General features: G+C 34.4%; 1 protein-coding gene across 4 annotated transcripts in view; it reads right to left on the reverse strand.

The window, feature by feature from the left end:
• Positions 1-830: 830 nt before the first annotated feature.
• LOC109089974 (polypeptide N-acetylgalactosaminyltransferase 9) overlaps positions 831-26,439 on the reverse strand; it is a 90,827-nt gene continuing 65,218 nt past the window's right edge. For all 4 annotated transcript variants that reach the window (XM_042723537.1, XM_042723536.1, XM_042723534.1 and 1 more), the window contains 6 exons: positions 24,750-24,867; positions 8,929-9,114; positions 6,882-7,019; positions 5,654-5,749; positions 2,453-2,620; positions 831-1,778 (listed from right to left, as the gene is read on the reverse strand). In XM_042723537.1, coding sequence (XP_042579471.1) covers positions 1,632-1,778; positions 2,453-2,620; positions 5,654-5,749; positions 6,882-7,019; positions 8,929-9,114; positions 24,750-24,867 — 853 coding nt within the window. In that variant the 3' untranslated portion in view covers positions 831-1,631. The remainder of the gene's footprint in view (positions 1,779-2,452; positions 2,621-5,653; positions 5,750-6,881; positions 7,020-8,928; positions 9,115-24,749; positions 24,868-26,439) is intronic.

Here is a 26,439-nt window from a genome sequence, read left to right on the forward strand (position 1 = left end):
GCATTGCATCACTTGCTCAGCAATGGATCCTCCGCAGTGAATGGGTCCCGTCAGAATGTCCAAACAGCTGTTAATCCACTCCTCACCACTCAAGTCCAGCAATTGACAACTTGTGCAGTGAAAAGCTCAGTGTTTGTAAGAAACAAATCCATCAAGATGTTATATTTTAAATATGCACAGACCAAGCACCATTTATTATCTAAAACTGTCCTGAATCAAATGAGATGATTTTATTATTTTTTTTACTGGAGAATGCAATATTATGGAGAGAGGAATCATATATTTTAGACAAAGCAGCTGTTTTAAATTAAAAACCTCTTAATGATGGATTTGTTTATTACAAACATGCATCTTTTCACTTTTCAAGACATTAATTGATGCACTGGAATCATATGAATCACTTGTGGATGCTTTTATCAGCTGTTTGGACTCTAATTCTGACGGCACCCATTCACTGCAAAGCATCCACTGGTGAACAAGTGATGCAATGCAAAATTTTTAAGCTGAACTATTCATACAAAATAATCTTCACACCAAGAAAGAAAATGGATCTTTAAAGAACTGTTCATAGAAAGGCTCTCAAAATTGTTCTTCTGTGGCATTTCTACAAAAACTCATTTTGCAACCTTTATTTTTTAGTGTTCTTTTTTCCATTTCCATTGCATAGCATTATTGAAATAGAATGGGTTTCAAACGTTGTTTCACCTCGACTTTGCTTAATAAATGTGACCTTTCATACTTATTGCTTGTGATGTCATCGATCCTACAATATAAATCAACACAGATCATTATACACTACTGATTTTCACATCAATTAAATCACACACCACTGTACAAAAGAAAAGAAAACTTGTTTTTATTGTTTCGATCTTCCTGGATTATCATGTTTTGAGTATTTTACAACGTTTTTCTACAACAAGACCTTAACATTATATTCATATCTTAATTAATTTAAAATCAAATATTTTGTACATGCTTAGGGAGGAACATTCCCTGGTCTGATGGCATAAGGATGGAGAAAGGCACATGAGTTCTTGAGTGAACACATGGTTTTGTTGTGCATTAGCAATTAAGTCTGTAAATCAAGGAAAGAAAAAACTTGATAGCTAAAAGAGCTGAAACTATTTTGTCAGATTAAAGTCTATACTACTTTCTTTTTTCCCCTCTGTTTTGTAGCACTTGGGATACCCATTATAAGTTTCAACGTGGATATTCAATTATCCAAAGCAATTCACAGCCTGAAGAAATAAGTGTTGATATGGCAATTGATAAGAAGTAAAACTTGAGACTTTGCTCAGAGGAGTTTGCAACTTTTCGCTTCCTCTCTCTTTGTTTATCGGCAACTCTTTTGAATATTTCTCTCGATATTTCACCAAGACAGCTCATCAGAATTCCACTCTGTACAGAGGACTTGCAATGAGCAAGTCTTTCCCCCGTGATGACGGCCTTCTGCTTTATCCGCTCACTCAACAGTAAATGCGTCCAAAGATAATATTTCATCTTTAGACGTCTATATCGAAAGCGTTTCACTCCGAAAGAAGTTCTTCTCGTCTGTCTCAACCCCAGACTCAGGGTTTGTGTCTATGGCTGCTCTCCAGCTCAGGGAGGTTATTTTTCAGGTTGGATGTTCATTAGTGTCTGGGGTGTTTTATCCAGTTCCGAATCATCCATTTCTGCCCTGAGCAGCGCTGGACGACCAGCCGCAGGCCAAAGTTCGCATCTTTTGACATTTCAACCTCCAAACAGCGTCCCGTGTCTCGACTTATGATGGGTCCATTCTAAGAAATAATTAAGAACAACTGTAAATACACTTGGCATCACACACTACCTACAAAATTGTGATTTTTGTTACACTTACAGTGTAATTATACATATAAATACTGAGTAATATTAATTAACTACATGTACTTACTATAGGGTTATGGGTGAGGGTTTGGTTTAGGGTTAGTTGCATGCAATTATGCATATCTTACTGTTATTATAATAGTGAGTACATGTAACATGTGTAACAAGGACACCGTAAAATAGTGTTACCAGATTATTATTTTTTTTTAACAAATTCAATATTCATTAAATAATATATTAAATTGATGCCTTAAGTGATAGTAAGACATACAAATAAATGCTGTTCTTTGGAACTTTATATTCATACAAGAATCTCCCAAAAATATGTATCACAACATTTTTGTTTTTATCAAATAACAGTAGCCTTGCTAGGCATAAGAAACCTCTTTCAAAAAAAATAAATAAATAAATAAAAATTCTTACAGACCCAAACATTGGTGTAAATTAATAAAATATATATTAAGGGTGCTTTTTTAAAAGAAAGAACCAATTGAAAATATTTGATGTTTATTTTTAAAGTAATCATCTCAAGTGGAGAATCAAATATTAATATGAAGCGTTTAGCAAGCTAATAAATAAATTGTTTAGCTTGAGTGCATTCACTTACCTGAGTAAAATCCCAGAGCCTCTGGGAGGACCTGGTGACAACATCACATTTTTTCAAGCTTGGAGTCCTTCCTCTTCCATCATCCACCAGGCATTTTGTGTCAGGCAGAAACGTAGTCGACCCCAGGGGTCCTAACTGCAATAAGCCCTCAGTTGTGTACCTCGCCAGCTGAAATAAAACACCAAGTTGCAATGTGAGAATAAGAAATATGTGATATATAAAATGAAATGGAAGGTCCTAGAAATACAGCTTAAAGGCATAGTCCTCCCATAAATGAAAATGCCATTATGATGTTATTCCACCTGTATGACTTTCTTCTACGGAACACAAAATAATATATTTAGAAAAATGCCTTTTGAAATACTTAGAAAAGTGTCTTTTTGTTCATATAATAAATGTCAGTGCAGTCCAATGTTGTTTTGGATGCCAGTGGCTTTAATTAAATGGACAAAACAGGTGTTTTTAAGGCATGCTTCTGAGCAAAATCCAGTCCATAATCCCCTGTTGTCCTCTCATATCGCAATCCAACAAACAACTTTGTTAAGAACTGTTCTGAATGGTTTTCCCTTGTAAAAGTTATTTGATCTGTGCATATTTCTCTCCTGATTCAGACAACTTTTTAAGTTTTTGAGAAGTTAATTGATTCGAATGGGTCCACTGTGGATTACTTGTGGATCACTGTGATGTTTTTATCAGCTGTTTATCAGCCTCATTCTGACGGCACCCATTCACTGCTGAGCAAGTGGTGGAATGCTACAGTACATTTCTCCAAATCTGATGAAGAAACAAACTCATCTACATCTTTGATTGATTTTTTTTTTTGAACTGTGAACTATTCCTTTAAAACACTCCAACAGATATAGGCAGTACTTAGCTGTATGATTAAGAGCACCACAACACTGTACACAAACTATATACAGAGATGGGAGTCTAGATAGCAGCTATCGATTACGGTAAGTACACGGCACTGAATAACACAGGTCAATAATTCAGCTGAAAGTCAATCTCTTAGATATCAGATCCCAAGGTCGGCACATCACAATGAAGTACAAGCTGACATTCAATGAAAATCCAGCTCGCTCTATTGAGTAAAGTTAATCTATAGAATAGAGGGTAATTGCCCAGTCACCAAGGTGAAAACAGCAGGAGGACAATAGCGTGAGCTCATCTTCATGCGTACTGTAAAGTGATTCCAGCTCTCATAGAGGCCATGCATTCACTAAGAACATGTACCACACAGACAAGCGTTTACAGAAGACAAAAAAAATATTTTTCAGTAAAGCAATGACAAGTAGGCACACTGTTTGGATGCATGGCAATCAAACTGAATGAAAACAAAATTCAAGAATGATATAAATAATCACTAGTTTTTTTTTGTTGTTTTTTTTTTCATGAAAATTTTAAAAGAGTTCTTTAACCTCGCACAGCAATAAACACAAAACACTTTGCATTGAATTTGCAAGGCTATAACCAATATTTGTAATATTAATTTAAACAATGAAAATAAATCAATATAATGGTTGATTATTAACAGGGCTTCAATGACACAGTGGTCATGAATCATTCCTCTTTTAAATTTGCGGTTACGAAAAAAAGTGGGGAAAAAATGAAGCTTAGTTGTATCATGTAAAACCAGCTTTTATTGTAATTTGATGATACAATGGGAATATGCTTCAATTGCTTTATTTCCCTTAGGCCTGGATTATGGACTAAGACTGTCATTCCCTTACAAGATTTAGGAGGGAGGAAGAGAGAACGAGGCGGAGAGAGAGACTGTATTTTAAATTGTTAAAAAGGATCGTGTCTCTATTGTGTATAAATGACAAGGAAAAGGTCAAATCATGCTGTCAAAAGTCATAGGAGAACTGTTTGATAATTCAACATCCATTTAATCCGAACTAATAAAAGTGTCAGATATCAAAGTCACATAAACTGATGACTTACAGTATAACAACTATTTTGCAAGGGAGGCAGTTATGAAAGGACAGGACACAGAAACTAAGATACAATCTACAGGTAATTTCAGCCTGAGCTGTTCTCTGTCTCCAGGCAATGATGCAATGCACCACCAGTGTGAAATAAGTGTACGCTGAGGTTGACAACATGTGCTTCAATTACAAATCTAATTTAATTCTCACAATTCACATCAATATGTGCATGTGATTTTTTTTTTCCTCCAGACCGCTGCATTTGTCAATCTTGATGGGGTCATTTATCTTTGCAAACGTGGCATATTCTTGGCTCCCCGTCCTTGCATTTGCAAGTAACAAGATTTTTGCTGTCTGCTCAGGATACAAATGTAATGTAAATGCAATGATGTAACCACAAGAAGATTGAGAACAAGATTGAGAGGCGTTTTATCTATGTGTGTGTGTGTGTGTATGTTTTCTATTGAAATACTGAAATATATTTGTTTTTTCCTGTAATGCTGAAGTTGTATTTTCAGCATCATTCCTCCAGTCTTCAGTGTCATATGATCCTTCAGAAATCATTGTAATATACTGATTTGGTGATCATTAAATATTTATTATTATTATTTTATTTGTAGAAACAGTGACACATTTTTTTCAATATTCTTTGCTAAATAGAAAGTTCAAATTTATGTTTTATGTTAAATGTTTTATTCTCGCTGTAGTATTGTTGTCATGGAGACACTGTGTGTTTCCAAATGTGGTAAGGGGTGTAACATATCCGTCACAAGCTTGAGGTATTCAGCCAATCAGAATGCACTGGATAGCTGGTCAAACAAAGCACACTGCACATTTCAGAACGATGAGCTTTGTAAAAATTCAGAAAGGTGGGGCAACAATAATGTTAGGTATGTGGAAAATAATGTTTTTATTTATTTATTTATTTATTTATTTTTTACCTTAAACCACATTGTATTACACAAAATAACATAATTTTTTGCAACCTCAGATGGCCACTTAATAATAAAAATAAAATAAAATAAAATAAAAGAAAATAAAATTAATTAAAATTAATTAAAATTAATTAAAATTAATAATAAAATAAAATAAAATAATATTAAAAAGTATAAATTGCAAAAAAAATAAAAAAAATAAATAAATAAATATATAGGAAATTTAAGTAAATATATTAAGTAAACATATAGGAAAAAAAAAATGTGCTGGCCCCAAACCTGTGATGTAATTACACTAATAAAAAGATAGAAACACCAGAAAAAGAAAACACACTAACCTGCGATGACATGCCATGACATGGGTAGAGAATAGCCCTGTCATCCTCCTCTGACCCCTGATCAAGGCAATATCCACTGGCTTTACTGTTTCTCACCTAAAAATATGAAAACATTAATAAACACAGGCAGGCAAATCATGACCCATGAAGAGTGAGCACACTGTGTACTATCAAGTTGCCCAGTTTAGCTTATAGCATTAGTGCTGCTCTGAATGTCGAACATAAATGCATGCACACATGCTTTGTCAAATCCATTTGAGAGATGACAAGAGTAACCGTCCATAAAACCTAATACTGGACAGAGGATGAAATATGTGGAATCTGTGGTCTAGCGGGCATATTTTCAGAGACAAACTATTCCAATATAGCTATAGATTTTCTGCCCCTGCAGTTACAGAGATCAATGTAGAAATGCAGGTCTCATTTTTTTTCCTTCAACAAATTCACAATACTGTAAGATTCCTCTTCTATTGAGATTTAGGCATTTTAAATTCTAACACACACTCACACAAGAGTGCACACACGCATGCACGTGCACACACACACACACACACACACACACACACACACACACACACACACACACACACACACACACACACACACACACACACACACACACACACCCCTTCTACCCACACACACTCCAAAGTTAATAAGGGCCTCATTAAATCTCATTATGAGGAAATTGGAGATAATCCCAACGCTTGCTACACTGTTGCTATGGAAACCAATTATCTTTACATTTCTCCTGTAACTGCAGTTTTTACCATTCGGTACAAAAATACAAACTGCAGTGCTTGTGCAAACTGCTAATGTAATCACATGGAAATTACTATATACTCAAGAGAAAAGTTTTCCTTAGTGACCTTAGCAAGAATCAGCAATAAATAAATAAAAACATATTCACCTGCAATTTAGCACTTAAACTCTAATGGTTAATGGATTTTATTAAATGAACCATTATACACATGCACACACACACACACACGCACACACACACACACACATGTGTATAGAGTATATATATAGGTAGTATACTTAGAATCTTTAGAAAGCTGTTAAAGTGAATTATTGCTTTAATATCTGCCAAAAACCTGTAACAGAATGATAGATTCTTCACAGGATTATAGAGACATTAAACTAACAGCGTGTGAAAGTACATGCCTTTCTATGAAAGGTTTTGTTGGTTTAAAAGGTGCATAAGGGGTTGGTTTGTCTTCATTACCTCTCCATAAGTGATGGTATTATTGTAAATTCTCATCTCGGGATAGACATGCTCAAGGTACCAGCGAAAGCTCCTGCAGTTCATTTTCTTCCTCAGCGCAACACGCTCTGACACGTCTCCAAAATCCACTCCTGGGTTCTGGAACAACAGAAAAGAGACTGTTAGTTGTCATTTGGCAGGCGCTGTTTTATGCAAAACAATTCAAATACACTAATTACAGGAGCAGCTCCTCTGGGATTCTGTATTAACAAAATACCACAACCCACTTTCTAATAGTCGAATTTCTCTGTTACATTAATACAATATTAATATCACTATCTATCTATCTATTTATACTAACTAGTTAATAATGAGAACATATATATATATATATATATATATATATATATATATATATATATATATATATGAAAAATTAAAGTTAAATCAACTACCCCGAATGTTGTTGGGACTTATTGCCACATTAATAATAAATGGTGTTACGAATTTAGCCTGCTAGAACTGTTCATTTATTAATTTAGTGGGATTACGTTAACAGACCGTTCAAGCATTTTATATACAGTTATGTAGCTTAGGACAGTTTGTTCTTGTACTTCGTATTAGTCATTTTAAATTTCATATTCACCATGTTCCATCATCAGACCATCGCTCATAAACAAAAGAGCTCTAATCTGTCTGAAAATTGTCAGGGAGAACAGGAGGACTGCGTGTTTGCATTTATGTCAGTCATGGGAGACTGCAATTGTTCTTTCATTAGGAGCCGCTAACATGCTAATCATCTGTTTAATTACCAGCGCTAGCGAGTGGGCTCAAGTAAGCATGGAGAAGTGCTCAGTGGATTGAAGCAAAGAACTTCTAATGGTATTCAGAAACTCTCTGCTAACACGCTCAGAATCTAAAACTCAGTCTCTGATGCTCAGTGCTAGTACTAATAGGAGTAGGGTTGCCAACCATCCTAATATACAAAAATTGTCCTGGTTTTCAGGGAACAGAACTACGTTCAATGAATACAGAATGCATTTTGTTCCATATCTGAGAGACTTACGCCCAAACAGTTGAGAACGCTTCAGTATTTATCCATATTTTTCATTGGGTGTGATACTCTGTTAATTAAAATGTCTAAACAAAGCACTTCCAATGGGAGCCTGTTCAACTTGAAATATTTATATACAGCAACAATTCTCTAATGTTTTAATTTGTCTATGTAGAAGCTAAACTGATATGTGTGTAATGATGTGTAGCAATTTATTAGGATATTAAAATTCATTTATGTTTACAACAGACGCATAAGTCAGCCGTTTGGATATGCAACAGTAATACTGTCAGCATAAAGCACTACTTTTGCAGTTATGCCACTGATTTGTTTCATAAGTAAACATCACTATCATTACTGAGTACTGCAAGACAAGTTACAAGCACAGTGAAGGTATGTTTGTAATAGTACATGTGTAATTGAACACTACTGCTTTATGAATAACTATTAATAATGTATACTTGGCCATTATGAACTTGTTTTCCATTTTAAAACTCCGTGGAGATATATTTTTTAAGTGGTGAAGTATCTCATTCCATTTATTGACCAAGGCCATTCCTGAAACACTTCAGTGCAATTAAGCCTTTTAATAACTTAAGTGCTGGCTTTGGCTGAATTATCCTTTCAATACGCTGCTATTCATTTTAGGAAGAAAATAAGCCTTGTGTTTACATACCAAGATTCTTCAAATGAAATGCATATTTTATTAATTATAATGCTCGATAGCGCAAGAAACGAGAGCTCCCTTCATAAAAAGCTCAAACTTATGTAAAGCATAACGTATTTGCAGCATATCTTCTGTAAAGACAATGACTGCAGTAATTGTGTGCTGAGGGTGACATTAAAGCTGACTCTGACAAGTTGCCAAACTTAATCTACAGCCTCGTTCAGTGTATTGTGCCTTGCAAGTAAATGGATCAGGACAAAATGAATCACATCAATCATTTTCCATTAACCCTTGGCTGTCTAGACTCAAACAAATGAGGTTTGGTGATGGCTAACACTTGCACTCACATTCATGGGGATATTCCAGGCCATGTAGACGTGGGACTTGAACTCATCCATCCAAACTTCTGCTGCCCGCAGTGCGTTCCGCTTGGCATAGTAGTCAATGTCGTTGTTGTACGGTTTCTTTGTGCGTTCGATGTGAGCTACTCGGGCACACGGGAGAACCTCCATACTGCCGCCACACTGCCATACCTGCAGACAGAGACAGTAAATAACAGTTAAAACTAAAACAGTAAAAACATTTTATTTTTTTTTTACACAATTTAAGAAGTTTTTATGAAAACCCATTTCCAACAGGGAAGTACAAAAAAATATTTTACAATTTTGACTTTTTTTCTCACAGTTCTAGAAAAAAGATTAGCAAGATTTGAATTCAGAATTGCAAAATATGGAAGCCCGTTTCCGCCACTGAATGAAAAAAAAAATTGACTTTTTTTTCTCATAATTGTGAAATATAAATTCTGAGAAATAAAGTCAGAACCGCAAGATATAAACTCACAATTCTGACACGCAACTGCAAAGTTATAAAGTCAGAATTGTGAGATTTAAACACTCCTCCTCTCGCAATTGTGAGTTTATATCATGCAATTCTGACTTTAAAACTCGCAATTCTGCGAGAAATGTTTTGCGGAAAAAAAGTCAGAATTGCAAGATATAAACTCGCAATTGCGAGAAAAAAATGTCAGAATTGTGGGATCATATCTCACAATTCTGTGGAAAAAGAAAGTCAGAATTTTGAGATAAACAAGTCACAATAACCTTTTTTAAAAAAATTTTATTCAGTGGCAGAAGTGGCAAAATGCTCATTTGCTATTCTGAGAAAAAAGTCTAGATCGTGACATATAAACTTACAATTGTGAGAAAAAAGTCAGAATTGTGACCGTTTTATTTTTTATTACTTGGCAGACTTTTTTTCTCACAGATGCGACTTTATCTCTCACAATTCAGACTTTTCTGCTCAGTAGTGAGGTATAAACTCAGAATTGCAAGAAAAAAGTCAGAATTGTGATATAAAAATTGCAATTACCATTATGTTTTTATCCTGTGGTGGAAACAAGCTTCCGTAGGTTCTAGTATGCACAAAAGTGATGCTAAGGTGTCCATCATTCATAATACAGGTAGTTAAATATAATTTGAATTCTTTTTATGCCTATTTTTGTTCATTTCATGCTATGCTGACTGTCCTGACAGTGAGAGTAAGCATTTAACTATAACAAATTATGTGCAATTTACAGCATATGAAAAAAGAACAAAGTCAAATGTACTGTCATCTAAATATTCTCAGAGCTCAAAAAATGAACTGCTTTTTATTTAGGGCGCCTCAACTCACCCGTTGAGGTTTGCCCCCTTCATAATAGAAAGTGTGTGAGCTTGCCTGATAAAGCAATTAAGTGTTAAGGGCCATTAGTTTGTGCTGAGATGAGAGAAACAGGGGATGATAAATGAATGTGTAGAAGAACGAGTGCAAATATGTTCTACCCCTGAGACCCGCCACCAGTCATACTATTATGCTGACTCTGTGTGTCTGCCTCCACATCACAGAAATATGAAAAAACAGGCAGTGATTGTATGTATGCCATTATAAAGCAGAGCCAGCCTGCTGCTGCAGTGATGACAGGGGCACCCGAAAGTTCAACGAAACTGCTGGAGAACAGATACAGAAGGTCTACTGACCTGAAAGACCAGAGACTTACAAATGAACATATGTAGATTAATAATTGGCTATTAACATTACAGGTGGATAGCTTTGAAAAGATTATGTACGGCACTGGATTTGACATCTTGAAAGCAGAGCTACTAGATTTGAAAGGACTACATTTTAGCACGTAAGCATGTGAGCAGCATAACTTTTTTCAACATTCATAATAATAATGTTTTGAAATGTTATGCCAAATCATAATATTAGAATGATTTCTGAAGGATCAGTGTACACTGCTGAAAATTCAGCTTTACCATTATAGTATTAATTGCATTTTAAAATATGTTAAAACAGAAAACAGTTAAATTGTTACAATATTTTTTTTTTATGTAATTTGATCAAACAAATGCAGCCTTGGTGAGTGTAAGCGACCCCAAACTTTTGAACGGTAGTTTAGAAGTCCTTTTAATAGTTCCCTCAATGGACAAACATCTATTAATATAAATAAAATATTGGTGATTATATGTTGCTTGAAAACACAGCATTCAGTCTAATTCTGAACACCATCTGTTTTTGAAACCAGATGGTGTTGAAAACAGGGACACCAAATTAATATTTCACATTAAAAGAAGCTAATAAAAGGAGAACTCAAAAGCACAAACACACAATGGAAATAATGATGACACCTAGAATGAATCAAGAAACAGGAAATAGGAGTAAAATAATAAAGATGATCTTCGAGTGCATTGTGCATCTTTGGTGGCTTTATACTTGAGAGCTACGAGCAGAAGTGCACACACGTTCGCTTTGAGAGCTAGCGGTCCTCTATCTTCCACTAACCGTGACATTAATGGAACTAGCTATGCATTCGCTGACTTTCATTAGCTGTAAAAATACTTTCAACTTCAGCACCGCTGATCCATAGTGCAACCTTGGTGTACAAAATCAATCTCAGAGCAGTAGAGTTCTGTTATGGCCTCACATGCTGCAGGTCTACCTTTTTCCTGCTCTCTCACTCTACAGTGAATACTCCATTGTGTGCTTTGTTCAAGCTCAATAAAAGCCTACTTTCAGTCACGGAACAGACAAAAGACAACAAATTAACTTGTTAGCTCTCTGTGTTTGGATTAGAGTTGAGTAAAGAGACTGCCCACTCTCTGAGAAAGAGCCTGTGTTAAACCCCACAGTGCTAGTGTTACAAAGACAATAAAAACCCCAAAACCTACTGCACACTATCTCAATATCCTATCTCTTTACATGATGATAAGGAACAATCCTGAGATAAAAACTTCAAAATACAATGCACTACTAAACGAGCACATCATTTTGATTGAACCAAAAATATTCATAACTTGTTTGGAGAGGCATATTAATTGTATTTGTCAAATAAAATGCTCTTTAGTGCAATAATGTTGCAATCCCTAAAGATTAAAATACCTTTATCTTCAGTGTTTGCATTGCTTTCACCTGTACAAAATCTGTCAAGTGAGGTTTTATAGGCCTGTGATGTAAACTATAGACTACTGACTATAGACAAAAAGCCCCTGCAACTTCCTGTTTCAGCAGGGAATACATTAATACAGGAAATAAATGACACATTATACATTGTTGATCTTGCCAGCAGCATGATCAAAGATTTAATATTCAGCTTGGCATGTACAAAAAGGATTATTGGAGTATGTTTTACAAAAATACTTTTACAAGTTTCATTATTTGTGTTACTTGCCATTCCTTTGTAGCTATTTGTGCAATTTACTAGCAATTTCTATGTGAAAAGAGTTTCAAAGGAAATCTTAAAACAATTTTTTTTTAGGTAAGTGTTTAAAGAGAGTAATTGTAATGCTTTTCAGTGGCTTCTTTCATATCCTGCAATAACCCGTGCTTTTACGCTTGCTTCTGAATGACTGGATATCACTGAATAAATCTGAATGCATTTGGACAAAATATATTGCATATTTCCATATATGTAGGATGTCCTCTATAAAAATAGTCTATGTCACGGTTTAGATTTGACCTTCTTTGCATACAAGCGAGAGTGATATTGTATGATTTAAGAGATGGTGACGGTCAGCATCATGCAGGTCATGTTTCTGCAGGTTTCTTTCATAACATTATTGAAACAAATCATTCTCTCTCCAGACTCAGGAGCCGTGTTGATGAAATGATGATTGTTGAAGAGCACCGACAGAAACGCATTTACCTCACGCTGAGAGGGATTGTCATTACTGAGGTCCACTTTTTTTCCAGCCATAATTAAGCAGTCTGGAGAAGAAGCATCAAGGTCAAAAACTCATGGCGAACAAGATGGTGGCAGTACAACTGCAAGATCACACTTTTCAAACTTTTATTTCATTATCAAGACATTAATGTTTGCCCACAAAACCACCACTGGCTCTGCACCCCTTTACCTAAATTCATTACTTCAGATTTATGTGCTTTTAGAAGCTTGCATTCTGCAAGTAAACGTCGCTTTATTGTTCATCCCAAAGAGGCACAAAATCACTTTCACAGACTTTTACATTAACTGTTCCCTCCTGCTGGAATGAACTCAATTCCAGTATCTTCAAGAATCGGCTAAAAACACATCTCTTCCATCTTTATTTGACCCTCTAACTCTAGCACTCTCTATTCTAAGTCTATTCTTAAAAAAAAAACAGAACAAATAAATAAAACTTTAGACTTACTCTATTTATTTACTGCTTATTTTCTTAAAAAAAAACAAAAAAACTAAAACTAGCTTTTCTAATCTTTTTGTATTCTATCTGTTTGTTTTCTTTTTATTTATTACACTTAACAAAAGCAAAAAAGGCCTCTAACACTAGCTTGCTTTATTTTTTCTATTCTATCTGTTTTCTTTTTATTTGTTATATAATAATAATAAAAACTTGCTGTGTGTACAGCGTTAAACTAACCAACTTGTTATAGCACTCGCATATCATTGATCTTTTGTTGATTTTGATTGCTACCATTTTCCTCATTTGTAAGTCACGTTGGATAAAAGCATCTGCTAAATTACTAAATGTTAATGTAAAAATATATGATATGCTTCTGCAATGCAAGAATTTCTTGCAATATTCAATTTTTAGCTTAATGAGGCCATAAAACACAAAGTATGAGTCACTTTAAATGAAATATAATAAATACAAACTAACATAAAAATGTAAAAATACAAAAGTAGAATAAAATAAAATAAAAAATAGCTAAATAATCCACACAATATTACACACTAAGCTCAGTGTTGTGAAAATATACATAACTGTTCATAGTTCAAATTATTTTTGAAAGAGGTCTTTATGCTCACCAAGGTTGCATTTGATAAAAATACAGTAAAAACAGTAATGAAATTTACAATATAAAAATGGTTTTCTATTTAAATATATATATTTTTAAATGTAATTTATTCCTTCAGTATCACATGATCCCTCAGAAATCATTCTAATATGCTGATTTGATGCCCAAGAAACATTTCTTATTATTATCAATGTAGAACTCATTCGCATTCAGCTCAATGTTTTTTTTTTTTTTTTTTTTTTGGAAACTGATGAATCTTTTCAGGATCCTTTTATGAACAGAACGGTTTAAAGAACAGCATTTATTTGAAATTATTATTATTATTTGTATCAGTGATTATATCAATGTATGGCTCTTTATTTCCATTCTTCCGTACTTTTCATCAGTTTAATCCATGCTGAATAACAGTATTAACTTCTTTCATTAATTGCAGCGTGTTTAAATGCAGTGTTTAATTAAGGGGGAATACACTAAACTTGAAAACTTCATTAAATAGTTGCACCAATTTTGTTCGTTATATTTCTTGTTAACAAACAATCTGCAATCTAGTTTAATCAGGCTTCTCCACAGCCTGCAGTAGCTAACAGATCCGACCTCCAAGACTGGCAATTGTGGTGAGCGAAATTCGCTCAGCACAGATTTTGTGGGTGTGTTTGCAGTTACACGATTTGCATAACTCCTTTAGTGAACTGGGTGCTAAAACAATGCAAACAGTGCATGCAAATGAATGGCGCTATAAGCGGGTGCAGTTCATTCACTCCTCCCTCTTACTCTTAATCAGACATGTTTAGCCAGTGTTAGACTGACGTACTTTCATTTGTTTTTAAAAAGTTACATCATCTCATCCTCTGAGACACATCCCAACCCTCTGAGAAAACTCCGCTCCTCCTCTCTCGCTCGTCTTTCCCATTCTTCATATGACAGGGAACAGACAAAGCTTTGCCATCTATTATTTTAATCACGTTAATTATACCAGACGGTTTTATGTGATGTACGGTTCAGATCAAGCACTGGCTAATTTAATTGGACCCTCTTTCCAGCCTGTGCTCTCCGAGTCATATTTCAATGATCAGCCGCTATTGATGATCATTACAATGATAAAAATAGTAATAAAAGGCCATGACTTAATGCTGTCACACTAGCGGATAGATAAAAGTGCTACAGTAATTCTTACTGAGATTTAAAAAAAGCTAGTAAAAACGATTCTGACTTCCTGTCTCATTATCGCTCATTAAGTGTTACCTGTAGAAACGCTGCCTGAGGTTTGGTGCTGAATCCTCTAACAAACATTAACATGGTTACTTGCTTCCAAAATATACCACAGTTATTGCAATTATCACAGTTAAATTGTAGGAACTTGAAATAAAGAATTAGTGTTGTCCAAAAAGCAGTAAACTATTGTAATCACACACACACACACACACACACACACACACACACACACACACACACACACACACACACACATTTGTTTGTTAATTGTGGGGACTTTCCATAGGCTTATATTATTTTTATACTGACCAAATGATATATTCTATCCCCTGACCCAATCCTAACCCTAAACCTACCCCTTACAGAAAACCTGTTTGCATTCTAACACTTTCAGACAAACATCATTTACTATTTTTAATAATAAAAAAATGTAAAAAATTTCCTTGAAAATGTCAAAAATTTCAAGTTTTACTATACTTATGGGGACATTTGGTCATTTAGCATAAACAAGTACACACACACACACACACACACACACACACACACACACACAAGTTTAGATGTTTTATGGCGACATGCCAATGGCTCAACAAGTCAACATGCCAGTGCCAATGGTGCAATGGCTTTTATTCTGTACAAATTGTATATATATCTAAAATTATATAAAAAATATATATATATATGTATAAAAATGCCTAAAGAACTTTCACTTTACTATTAAACAAAAATATAAAAATAAAAACAAATTAAAATATTAATAAGTAAATACTATAATAGTATAGAAATAAACTACAACAATTACAAATTCTACATATCATTAAACAACATTCAGTTGAGGTGCCTGAGTTTATACTAGCATAGGCAGGGTAAAACATGTCTAGCTTTGGCTATTGGACTATGAAAAAGAAGCCTTGAGCCTGAAAGCATCTGTGAGCCACTCGAATAAGGATAATCGACTTTTCCATTGTGCCCTTTGGGGACATTCTAAAAAAGAAAAAAAAAATCATTTTAAGATTTCCAATTACATATTCAGTTTCCCTCCCAGGACTTACAATCAGGATGAGATGCATGGGCCGCATTTCTGCCAGTGAGATTTACTAAATGAATTATCATTTCCCCTCAGCTGTCGCTAACTGTGTTTGCTGAGGATCTTTAAACTGTTTGGATTGAGTTGCACAGTAACACACTAGTTCTTGCAAAGACATGAAGAAGATGAAAATGACTTAGGAAATGGAATCGGATGATGGCACGTACTTACGGTAATGTTGCATATTAAAAAAGCATACACACATCGGCATTCAAATATGAGTTAATGAGAATCCTTTGAGGTAAATGAAGGTTTATATTCTTTATTTAAGTGTTCGCTCCTATTCACATTAATGTCTACATGTAATTCTAAGCCACTAGTGAGAAGGTGGCATGCTGTGGAGTTCTTGGAGTGTAGCAGGAAAAATTATCTTTTCACGCAGAGCATGTGAAGTGATGATATATAATGCAATGATGTTTGAAGGTTAATGTAAAGTTTAAGCTCAGGGATGTTAGATCTCATAAATCAAGGCTTGGCTTTAAACTGTCAGGCAAATGAAAGCACGCCAAGGCCCAATTCTCCATGTAATGGGTTGCTAACTTTCAGACGGCAAGGACCACCCAATATCAAAATCCTCTTGTGAGGATCTCCTTTATAAAATATAAAGACAGCTGTACAATTTTATGTATATATATACCCATTTATGCTGAGGAAAAAAATGGATATTGCAAAGTCAAAAATGCTTGCAAAAATTAAAATAACTGAATGTAAAATTGACAATGTATTGAAGTAAAGTAAAATAATAAACTTTAATAAAATATTGTATAGAAACTACTTACTTTGTACTAAGTTGACATCTTTTTTGTCTAACACCTCAGTTGCATTCAAATGTATACTTACAGAGCTTTTATAAAATAATCCTATTTAGTATAATATTATCCTTCAATTCAATAATAGCAGGTACAAACTCAAAAAATATTACATCAGAAAAAAAAATCATGAAGTTTTTTTTTTTTTTTATGTTGCAAAGTAGAATAGATAATCACTTTTTTCATCACAAACTATATGTTGATTTTTTTTTTTTTTACTCTTTAAAAATACGGTTGTCAACAGAATGTAATTAATGCCATTAATCTCTTTTTTTTAGGTTCTTCGAATAAAAATGAAATACAAATAACATGAAATATGCAAAATGTGTTAAAAGATATTGCATTATACATTAAAATAATCAATTAGGGTGCTATTGCTAAAATTATTATCAGCTTTATCAGTCTTTCTGTTCTTCTGAACTTTTATTAATAAATAAAAATAAAATAAAAACTCTGAAAAAATGTATTATTGGTTCCCACAAAAATAGTGTACCTGCCATCAACATTGATAATAACAAGAAACATTTTTTTTTTTTTTTTTTTTTTTTTTTTTTAGGTGACAAATCAACATGATTTCTAAAATATCATGTGACACAGAAGACTGGCGTAATGATGTTGAAAATTCAACTTTGATCACAGGAATAAATTACATTCTTAAATATATGCACATGGAACACAGTTATTTTAAACTGTAATATTTAATATTTCATAATATTTTTGGACTCACTGTATTCTTGATTAGATAAATGCAGCCTTGTTGAGCATATGAGACTTTCAACTCATTAAAAAAAATCCTACCAACTCCAAGATTTTAAACTGTATAGTGTACATTTGAAGGGTCCTTTATTGCCCCTTTGAGTTCTGAAGATTGTTACCACCACAGTAACAAAGATTTTAAGTATTCTTGGCACACAAAAATATAGTCTACGTCTATAAATATTTACTATATCCAATTACATTTGCCTTCGTAGTGTATATGATTAATATATCATGATATTTAATAGCTAAGTCTCTATATCATGTGAACAGTGGCATCTGTTCCAGAAGAAAATGTTTAAAATTCAGCTCATGCTCTTTTCTTTACTTTACAAGCACTTACTTCAAATTCTGACGTTCTTGACATTTGCTCTTTTCCTTTAATATGTGTTTGATAAGCTGTAGTCTCTTCCCCCCCGGCGCCAGCTGCAAGAGTAGTCAGGCCATCCCAAGCCGAGAGAAAGCCACCATGAAAAGAAGAACAGCCATCCATTCCTTCCATTTGAACAAATTGTCAAAAATAGGTGCCTCAACTGAAGCACAAAATTACTAGCTCTCTGGGTGCACGTGCACAATGATGGGTAGGTAGTAGAGTACAGCAAGAAGATTTACCAGCACACACACACACACACACACACACACACACACACACACACACACACACACACTTAGACACATCGCATCTAGTCCACTGAAACAGCATGATCTGTGGGATGTATCAAAAACCTCATATGAGCCATAACGGAGCCCCCCAGAGCGCCTGCATCTCTCATGTCCTCTCTCTTCACTAAACACAGAACAGGAGAGGTAAAATGATTTTGTTCCAGATCCGTTGGTTGAGCTAAGCCTAATGGAAATTATAAAACTCAATTTTGGCTCAGAGGAGAAAATAAATTCAGATAGTACAGTGAGGGTAACATTGGAACAAACATCTCCTTGGCTCGTGTTTTTACGAGCTTTCTGTGCCGTATTATTATTTTTGTCAGCTGTCAAGCAATATCTTCATTGTATGACTTTAGCTTATTTTTTATTTTTTTTTCTCGATTGTACACCTAGACTTAATTCATTTATTTTAACTTAACTTTAAAATAAAGCATACAAAGAAAATATACAAGCATTCACAGAAAAAAAGACAAAAACACAAAAGTAAAAATTTAAAATAGAAATAAAAGAAAACTCAAGAAAAATAAGATAAGAAATAAAAGGAAGAGAAGAGATTCTGAACATTTTTGCTGCTGTAATCATCAATAATCTGTATTCGGCAATAATCTTCTATGGGGCGAAACTTTTTAATGAGTGAGTTTACTGTCGAGTCCAATATAGCTTGCAGTTCCCCATCCTTCATTAAAAAGCTCCTTGCAAAGATCCTTTACTGTATGTTGCGAGAAAATGGGTCTAAAAGGTGCTGAAAAAATGGTTAAAATCCACAGTGTGCTGAGGAATCTTGTAAAAAATATCATAAATAAATGAAACAATACAAATCGATGCACTTTTCAAGATGACCCAAGTTCAAAACGAGCCTTTTTTGCACCTTCGCTTCTGAAGTTTTTGGGATTTTTGTGTTCAAAAGATTCAGAAAAATTCATCTGTCATGACACAACCCATTGAAAATTAATTAGACTACGTTCCAGTTATGGTGAGTTTCTTTATCCTCCCCAGATGGTTATATCCGATCGGTTGTGATGTTACCTTGAAATGTCTGAGAAACATTTCAGAGTCTGCTGATCTTCTTGAATATGATCCACGCAGACAGGGGAACGAGCTCTCAAAGAAAGCTTTCCGTCTCAGTGTGCCAATTTTCTAAAGCAACTAATAAACGTATTCCCCAAATAACCTAATTAAAGAGAAAAGCTGCACTGATCCATGTGGGTAGTCACTAGTTAGTTATGCAAATTAATTCTATCTATCTACATAAAGCAAAGAGAGTCAGATGCTCAGTAATCGAGCAGCTTCCCATGATGCATATCAACAGGACAAAATACATGCCTTTGAGTCCATTAAAGCTGCATTCGACTGACCAAAGGGCAAACCAATTGTGAATGTACAATACAACCTCAAGCAAAGATGCTGCTCAGAAATATTTAAAAGCTTTACAATTCACCAACATGATCCAAAGGTCATCTTCCTTCTCTCCCTTCACTGGTTTGTTTTGTATTCGCCTTTCAGCATCCGTGTGGTATGTGTGCGTGTGGGTGTGAAGTGAAGATTAAACCGCAGATTTAAAAAAAAAAGACCCGCTCGCCTGTCTTCATAATGAAAAAATTGCTCCCTTTTGGAAGGTTTGAAGCAAGGACAAAAGTCACTGGAGATCTGACGTGCTGCTTTAGCCTCAGTTCAGGTTTTGCTTTACATCTGATTCTACATGAAATCCACCTCATTAAGTCCTTTGAATCATTATAAAAGGTTCTGCAGAATCTGATCTGTATCTGAGCAACTGAGTCCTGCTGAAATTGTTTGGCGCCATTAATTTAAAGCTGGAAAAAAAATGACTATATGAAAAGCCCATTTTATGAAAGTACAGTATTAATTTTTAGTACACTATCTCTGTAAATATATATTTAAATAAATTTATATTTAATTAAAATGTTAAATTTCATCAGTACTAAATAATTAAAAATTTCAGGCCAGTTTTACTAACAGGACAAATTAGTGCGAGAGCGCAATTCCAAAGCAGCGCAGACAGGAGGGGAATTTTCTGCCGGTAATTTACTAACAACTGCGCAAATTAAAGAACACACATGCAACATCTCATTTACATATCAACCAATGCAATATACGATGCACAGCACAAATTAGCGTAGTCGCAAATAAAGAATAAAGAAATAAAGAATCCACAGTATGTTGAAAAGAACCGGAGGCCAGAAAATGAAGGTCTGCTAGAAGTTTTGATAGAGCTGGTATTGCGTGACTCCTAGTTGAGGGTTTCAAGTCTTCTTTTATTTCCTTAAGCAAATTAAAAATAACATGGCTTGGCAAATTATACGTTCGAATAATGTGTTCTTCTGGCATTGCATATAAAATTAATACATGTGGAAAAAAATCCTATCCCTTCTACCATGCGCTCTCTGTTTTCTGTGCAACAATTGCAGCCATTTCAAGCACAAAATTGTTTAAGACATGCTTTTTCGGGCGTTAAATAATGGCGCAAATACCTGTAATCTGACAAACGCCAACGTTAGCAAATGGCATTGTGTGATTCATTTTATACTACGGGGCCGTTGAATGCTTGAATCTGATTGGCTGATGAACGTTCTGAGGTGTGCAATTATTTTCTGGGAAACACACGGAGAACATAGTTACAGACGGCTCTTCTGACCGCATCAAAGTTCCATATCACTTCACATACAGTAAAGCTGTAATAACGGAAATTACAGGACTAACAAAAACAACAACATGATAGACGATTTTCCGAAAGTAAATACAAATGACATTTCTCACTAGCGAGGTAATAACAGCGCTGTTTAGAGATGCTGCTGCAGCCTAATTCACACAAGCTCTCTCTCTCTCTCTCTCTCTCTCTCTCTCTCTTTCTCTGTGTGTCTCTGTCTCTCTCACTCTCTTTCTAATAACTTCATTAATAACAGCATTAGAATGCTATCAATGGCTCAAGCCTCTGTTACCAGCTTTAAAATGACATTTAGGAACCAGCAAAATAGGTATTTGATGAGATGCGGAAGAAATAATCCTACTCACAATAGCGATTTAAGTACAAAAACCGAACGAATCCCTTTAAATATATCATCGGATCAATGTCTTGAGGTGTGGTAACCGTAGTATAAGCGGAATAATTGATTCTGGGCCGTTGAATTATTAGAAAATAATGCACACCCGAGGTGTAACGTCATTATTTTTCTAATAATTCAACAGCCCGTCATCAATTATTCCTTACTTAATACTCTCCTCCCATAACTTTTGCATCTGAAAGGGAAACTCCTACAAATGGCAATTCAATAAGGTCAGGTGCAAAAATAACTGTGTCCACACCCCTAAATCATCACTGTGCATCTTTAGTAAAACCTGACCATACAATTTTAATGCCAAAAGATGGTTTGCACTGGCGCAAGCTGTTAGTAAAACTGGCACATAGTAGGTACATTTAGTTGTATCAAGTTTAAGGTCTTAAGTCTTAAATGTTTTAAATGATACAAGAAAAGCCTTTATTATTATTTCAAAAGGCCTTACAAGATTTTGAAATCCTGCAGATACCCTCTGAGGCTGTGAATACATGGAAACAAAGGAAAAAGAAGAGATTCAACAAAAAGTGAATGTCAGGTTGAGAATGGCTGGTTGATTAGCAAAGAGAATGGTACACTGCTTCAAAATGAATTTGTTTTTATTTGCTTTCATTTTTAGCACAGAGGCTTTTTGTAATTTCCCAACAACAAAATTGTGGCCAGTGAAAATGCTGTGTGGCTAATAACTTAAAAAACGCTTGCCACAGTGACTGGTGAGCAAAAAATGTTAACGTCAAGCCCTGTATATTACATATATATTACATATAAATTATATATATATAGATATAATGTTTGGTGCTAACATAATTAATGGATCCCATGCTGTAATTTTGAGAGATTCAATGTTTATCTAACAAAATAGAATACAACATAATTTACTAAAGCTTTTTATTTAGCATTGCATCTTCATACACTGCAAGTTTAACACTGTTAAAAGAACAGCATTTGCAAAATTCATAAATGTAAATAAAACTCCAGAGGCCTGAAAATCGCCAGTTGGAAAAGGTTATAAAAGGCCGCTCACAAAAAAAGGACCCCTGTGAATCACCCTCTCCCAATCTATGAGCTTCTGCTTGCATTGGTAAAACAGCAAAATGTCACTTCAGGAAAAAATTTAACTGATACACACTAAATGCAATTAGCTTGGGCTGTAAGTGTCAAATCAGCTCTTTCAGAGCCACTTTACCGCAGTTTTAATTTCCCTCGTGGGCATTTGGTACAACTTCACACAAATTAAACTCCCATCATACCACTGCACATTTCTTCTAATGTTTATTAGTCTTCATATAACCTATTCAATCCAAGCCTATAGCTCCACAATGTCCTCTCTTCGACTCCCCGCAACTGAATATCTTTACCGAGTGAACTAAGGTTGTCATTTGGTGTGGCACAAGGTTAATTATTAAATATGTAGCTGTCAGTCAAAGTTATCCCTCCTGAATGAGCTGCATCAGCTTTGGAGGATTAACCAGAGGATGAGATGGATCATATGTGCCATCACTGTGTTCAGCACCAATAAGCATTTGGTTTATTTCAAAGCTGTGAATTTGACGCATTTGCTATTTTTTATTTTTTTTCCTATTACAAGAAACCTTCTGCAGCATGTAATGAAGGAACAAATGGAATGCAGAACACATGCTTACACTAATATAGGCTAGAGTGAAGTAAGCCTGTGCCACTTTTTTTACTTAAAGTTATAGTTTACCCAAAAAAATACATGCTTTTGACTTTTTGGCTAAACTATCCCTATAAGCTTTCTTTAAAGGAATAGTTCAGCCCAAAACAAAAAAGCCGTCCATGATATATTAATTAATGTCTTGTGACGCTTTTTACTTCACAAGCTGATTGTGGTGTGCATTACTTGTTGATTGCTGTGATGTATTTATCAGCTGTTTAGACTCTCATTCTGACGGCACCCATTCACTACAGAGGATCCATTGGTGAGCAAGTGATGTAATGCTACATTTCTCCAACTCTGTTTTAATGAAGAGTCATCTAAAGTCATCTATATCTTGGATGGCCTGAGGGTGAGTACAATTTTCAATTTTCATTTTTGGGTGAACTATTCCTTTAAATCCACTAGACCAGGCAATTTCAAACCAGGGTCAGAAAAGAATGTGTTCAAATGCAAAACAGTAAGAATCTTCTCACAAGTGGTCTGTGAACTATTGGTAAATATGTGAACAATTTACATTTCAAACAAAAAGTCTTATTTAATGTATAAATCAGCCAGGATATGTGGCGAACACAGACAATGCCATAATTATTTGTTGTAGAAAAACAAACAAAAAGTCCTTACAATCAAGTACCAGCATATAAAATAACATGATGCTGTTGGGGTGCAAACAGTCACTGTGCAATTTCAATCAATACCGATCCAGTATAAAATGCCTCTGAGGTTTCAGCAAAATTGTTGATTCTGAATTTACGTAAAAGAAAGTACAACATTCCAGGAAACTACTGTATTTGCAAAGAAAACCACAAATGATTCTGTCTACTTTTGTATCAGCTGTCACCAAGACATAACAAACAGACAATTGAAACCGTCTTCAACCAGACGTTTCAAACAGCACTTTTCATCTCCATAGTTCAATCCATCATCAGGCTGAAAACACATTTCTGTCAACCAGCACTGGCAATGAATCTTTAAAATGAATTAAAGGATTTTTATCCAAATTATGCAAATCTTCTAAGGATATTTGATGCCCCACAGAAAGAACAGCTTCTGAATTTAAGCAAGTTGAATTCTCCATTGGCTCACATACCATGTGGGACATGAAATTTCTCTCAGGGCTGCAGCTGCAGGAATCTACTTTCTTTGTACCCTACTGCCTTTAAAGCATTCGAGCCTGTGTAATTTGGCACTGAGTACGTTCACTTCCTTTGGGCAATGCATCTACTCCTTGATGGAGGGGGGATTCTGCACGCTTACCCCCCAAACAGAGTCTAGTATGATGCCTTGGGCATGAAAGCATGAAGAAATGTAATTAAACATATGTCAAATGCTGAAGCTTTGCAGATAGAGTTAATTACATCGTCACCTGTGAATTTACAGAGAGGGTGGCAAGAATCGCAAATTGTAATTTCTGAGAGGGTCTCATATGCTAAAACAGCTCCATGCTCAATGAATTCCAATTACGTGAATACACTGAACTGTGAATGTCTCTGAACAAGGCAGACACTTATTTGTCTCCTTTACATGTTTTTATGCACAATTGTTTACATCGCCATACTTCACTTATCTAAGGCAAATAATGACACGAGTGCACAGATATGGCTTTATTAAGGATCTCACTTACCCTCATACCAAGTTCAATGTTTTCTCCTCCGTAAACCTCCATGCCCGGGTCAAGCAGTCCGATTTCTCCAAAATACTCACGATCCACCACAAAGGAGCAGCCAATCATTGCAGGTGTCCTGTGTATAAGAAATATACATGAGCATTCATATTCAAAGAGATTAGACAGATGGTCGGATGCACAGATACACTCTTAAAAATAAAGGTGCTTCACAGCGATGCCATAGAAGAACCATTTTTGGTTCCACAAAGAACCATTCAGTCAAACGTTCTTTAAAGAACCATCTCTTTCTTACCTTTTTATAATCTGAAGAACCTTCTTTCGCCACAAAGAACTTTTTGTGAAACAGAAAGGTTCTTCAGATGTTAAAGTTTCTTTATGGAACCGTTTAGACAAAAAGGTTCTTCTATGGCATCACTGTGAAGAACCTTTATTTTTAAGATGGATATACAGACAGATGGACGGATGGATGATAGATAGAGAAATAGAGAAAAGTGTTTATTTGTTTTTGTTAGTGCTACTCTCTTTCTTCCCACCCTCCCTGTATTCCCACTGGGTTTCTTGCTCTTCAGCGTGTAATATTAAAACAACTCCACATATGGCAGTTTGCTGAGATGGCAGTTGTCCCTGGTTTCTCAGGCCAGAGACACACTCAATTCAAAACCCGTTCCAAGAAGTTCAAATGTAAATGCCTTGGAAACAGTAATGATTAAAGTGTAGAAATAATAATAGTAGTTTCAAATTATATATGATATCTTTATACAATTCATTAATAAATAACAATGCAAAAATGTGAATTTTATATATATATATATATACATATATATATATATATATATATATATATATATATATATATATATATATATATATATATATATATATATATATATATATACTGTATACACACACACACACACACACACACACACACACACACACACACACAATATCACACACATATATATATATATATATATATATATATATATATATATATATATTTATATATACAGTACAGACCAAAAGTTGGGAAACATTACTATTTTTTAATGTTTTTGAAAGAAGTTTCTTCTGCTCATCAAGCCTGCGTTTATTTGATCAAAAATTCAGAAAAAACAGTAATATTGTGAAATATTATTACAACTTAAAATAATAGTTTTCTATTTGAATATACTTTAAAAAAATAATTTATTTCTGTGATGCAAAGCTGAATTTTCAGCATCATTACTCCAGCCTTCAGTGTCACATGTAACATCCAGTCTATCACATGATCATTTAGAAATCATTCTAATATTCTGATTTATTATGAGTGTTGGAAACAGTTCTGCTGTCTAATATATTTTATGAATAAAAGGTTAAAAAGAACTGCATTTAATCAAAATAATAATACAAAAAAAATCTAATAATATATATTCTAATAATATATTTTCTTTACTATCACTTTTTATCAATTTAACACATCCTTGCTGAAAGAAAGAAAGAAAAAAAAAATTACTGACCCCAAATTACTGACCAGTAGTGTATATTGTTATTACAAAATATTTATATTTTAAAAACATAGCTTCTTTTTTTTTTTTTTTTTACTTTTTTATTCATCAAAGTATCCTAAAAAAGTATCACATGTTCTGAAAAAATATTAAGCAGCAGAACTGTTTCCAACTTTGATAATGAATCATCATATTAGAAT

Source organism: Cyprinus carpio, chromosome B5, assembly GCF_018340385.1.
Source record: "Cyprinus carpio isolate SPL01 chromosome B5, ASM1834038v1, whole genome shotgun sequence".
Taxonomy (NCBI): domain Eukaryota; kingdom Metazoa; phylum Chordata; class Actinopteri; order Cypriniformes; family Cyprinidae; genus Cyprinus; species Cyprinus carpio.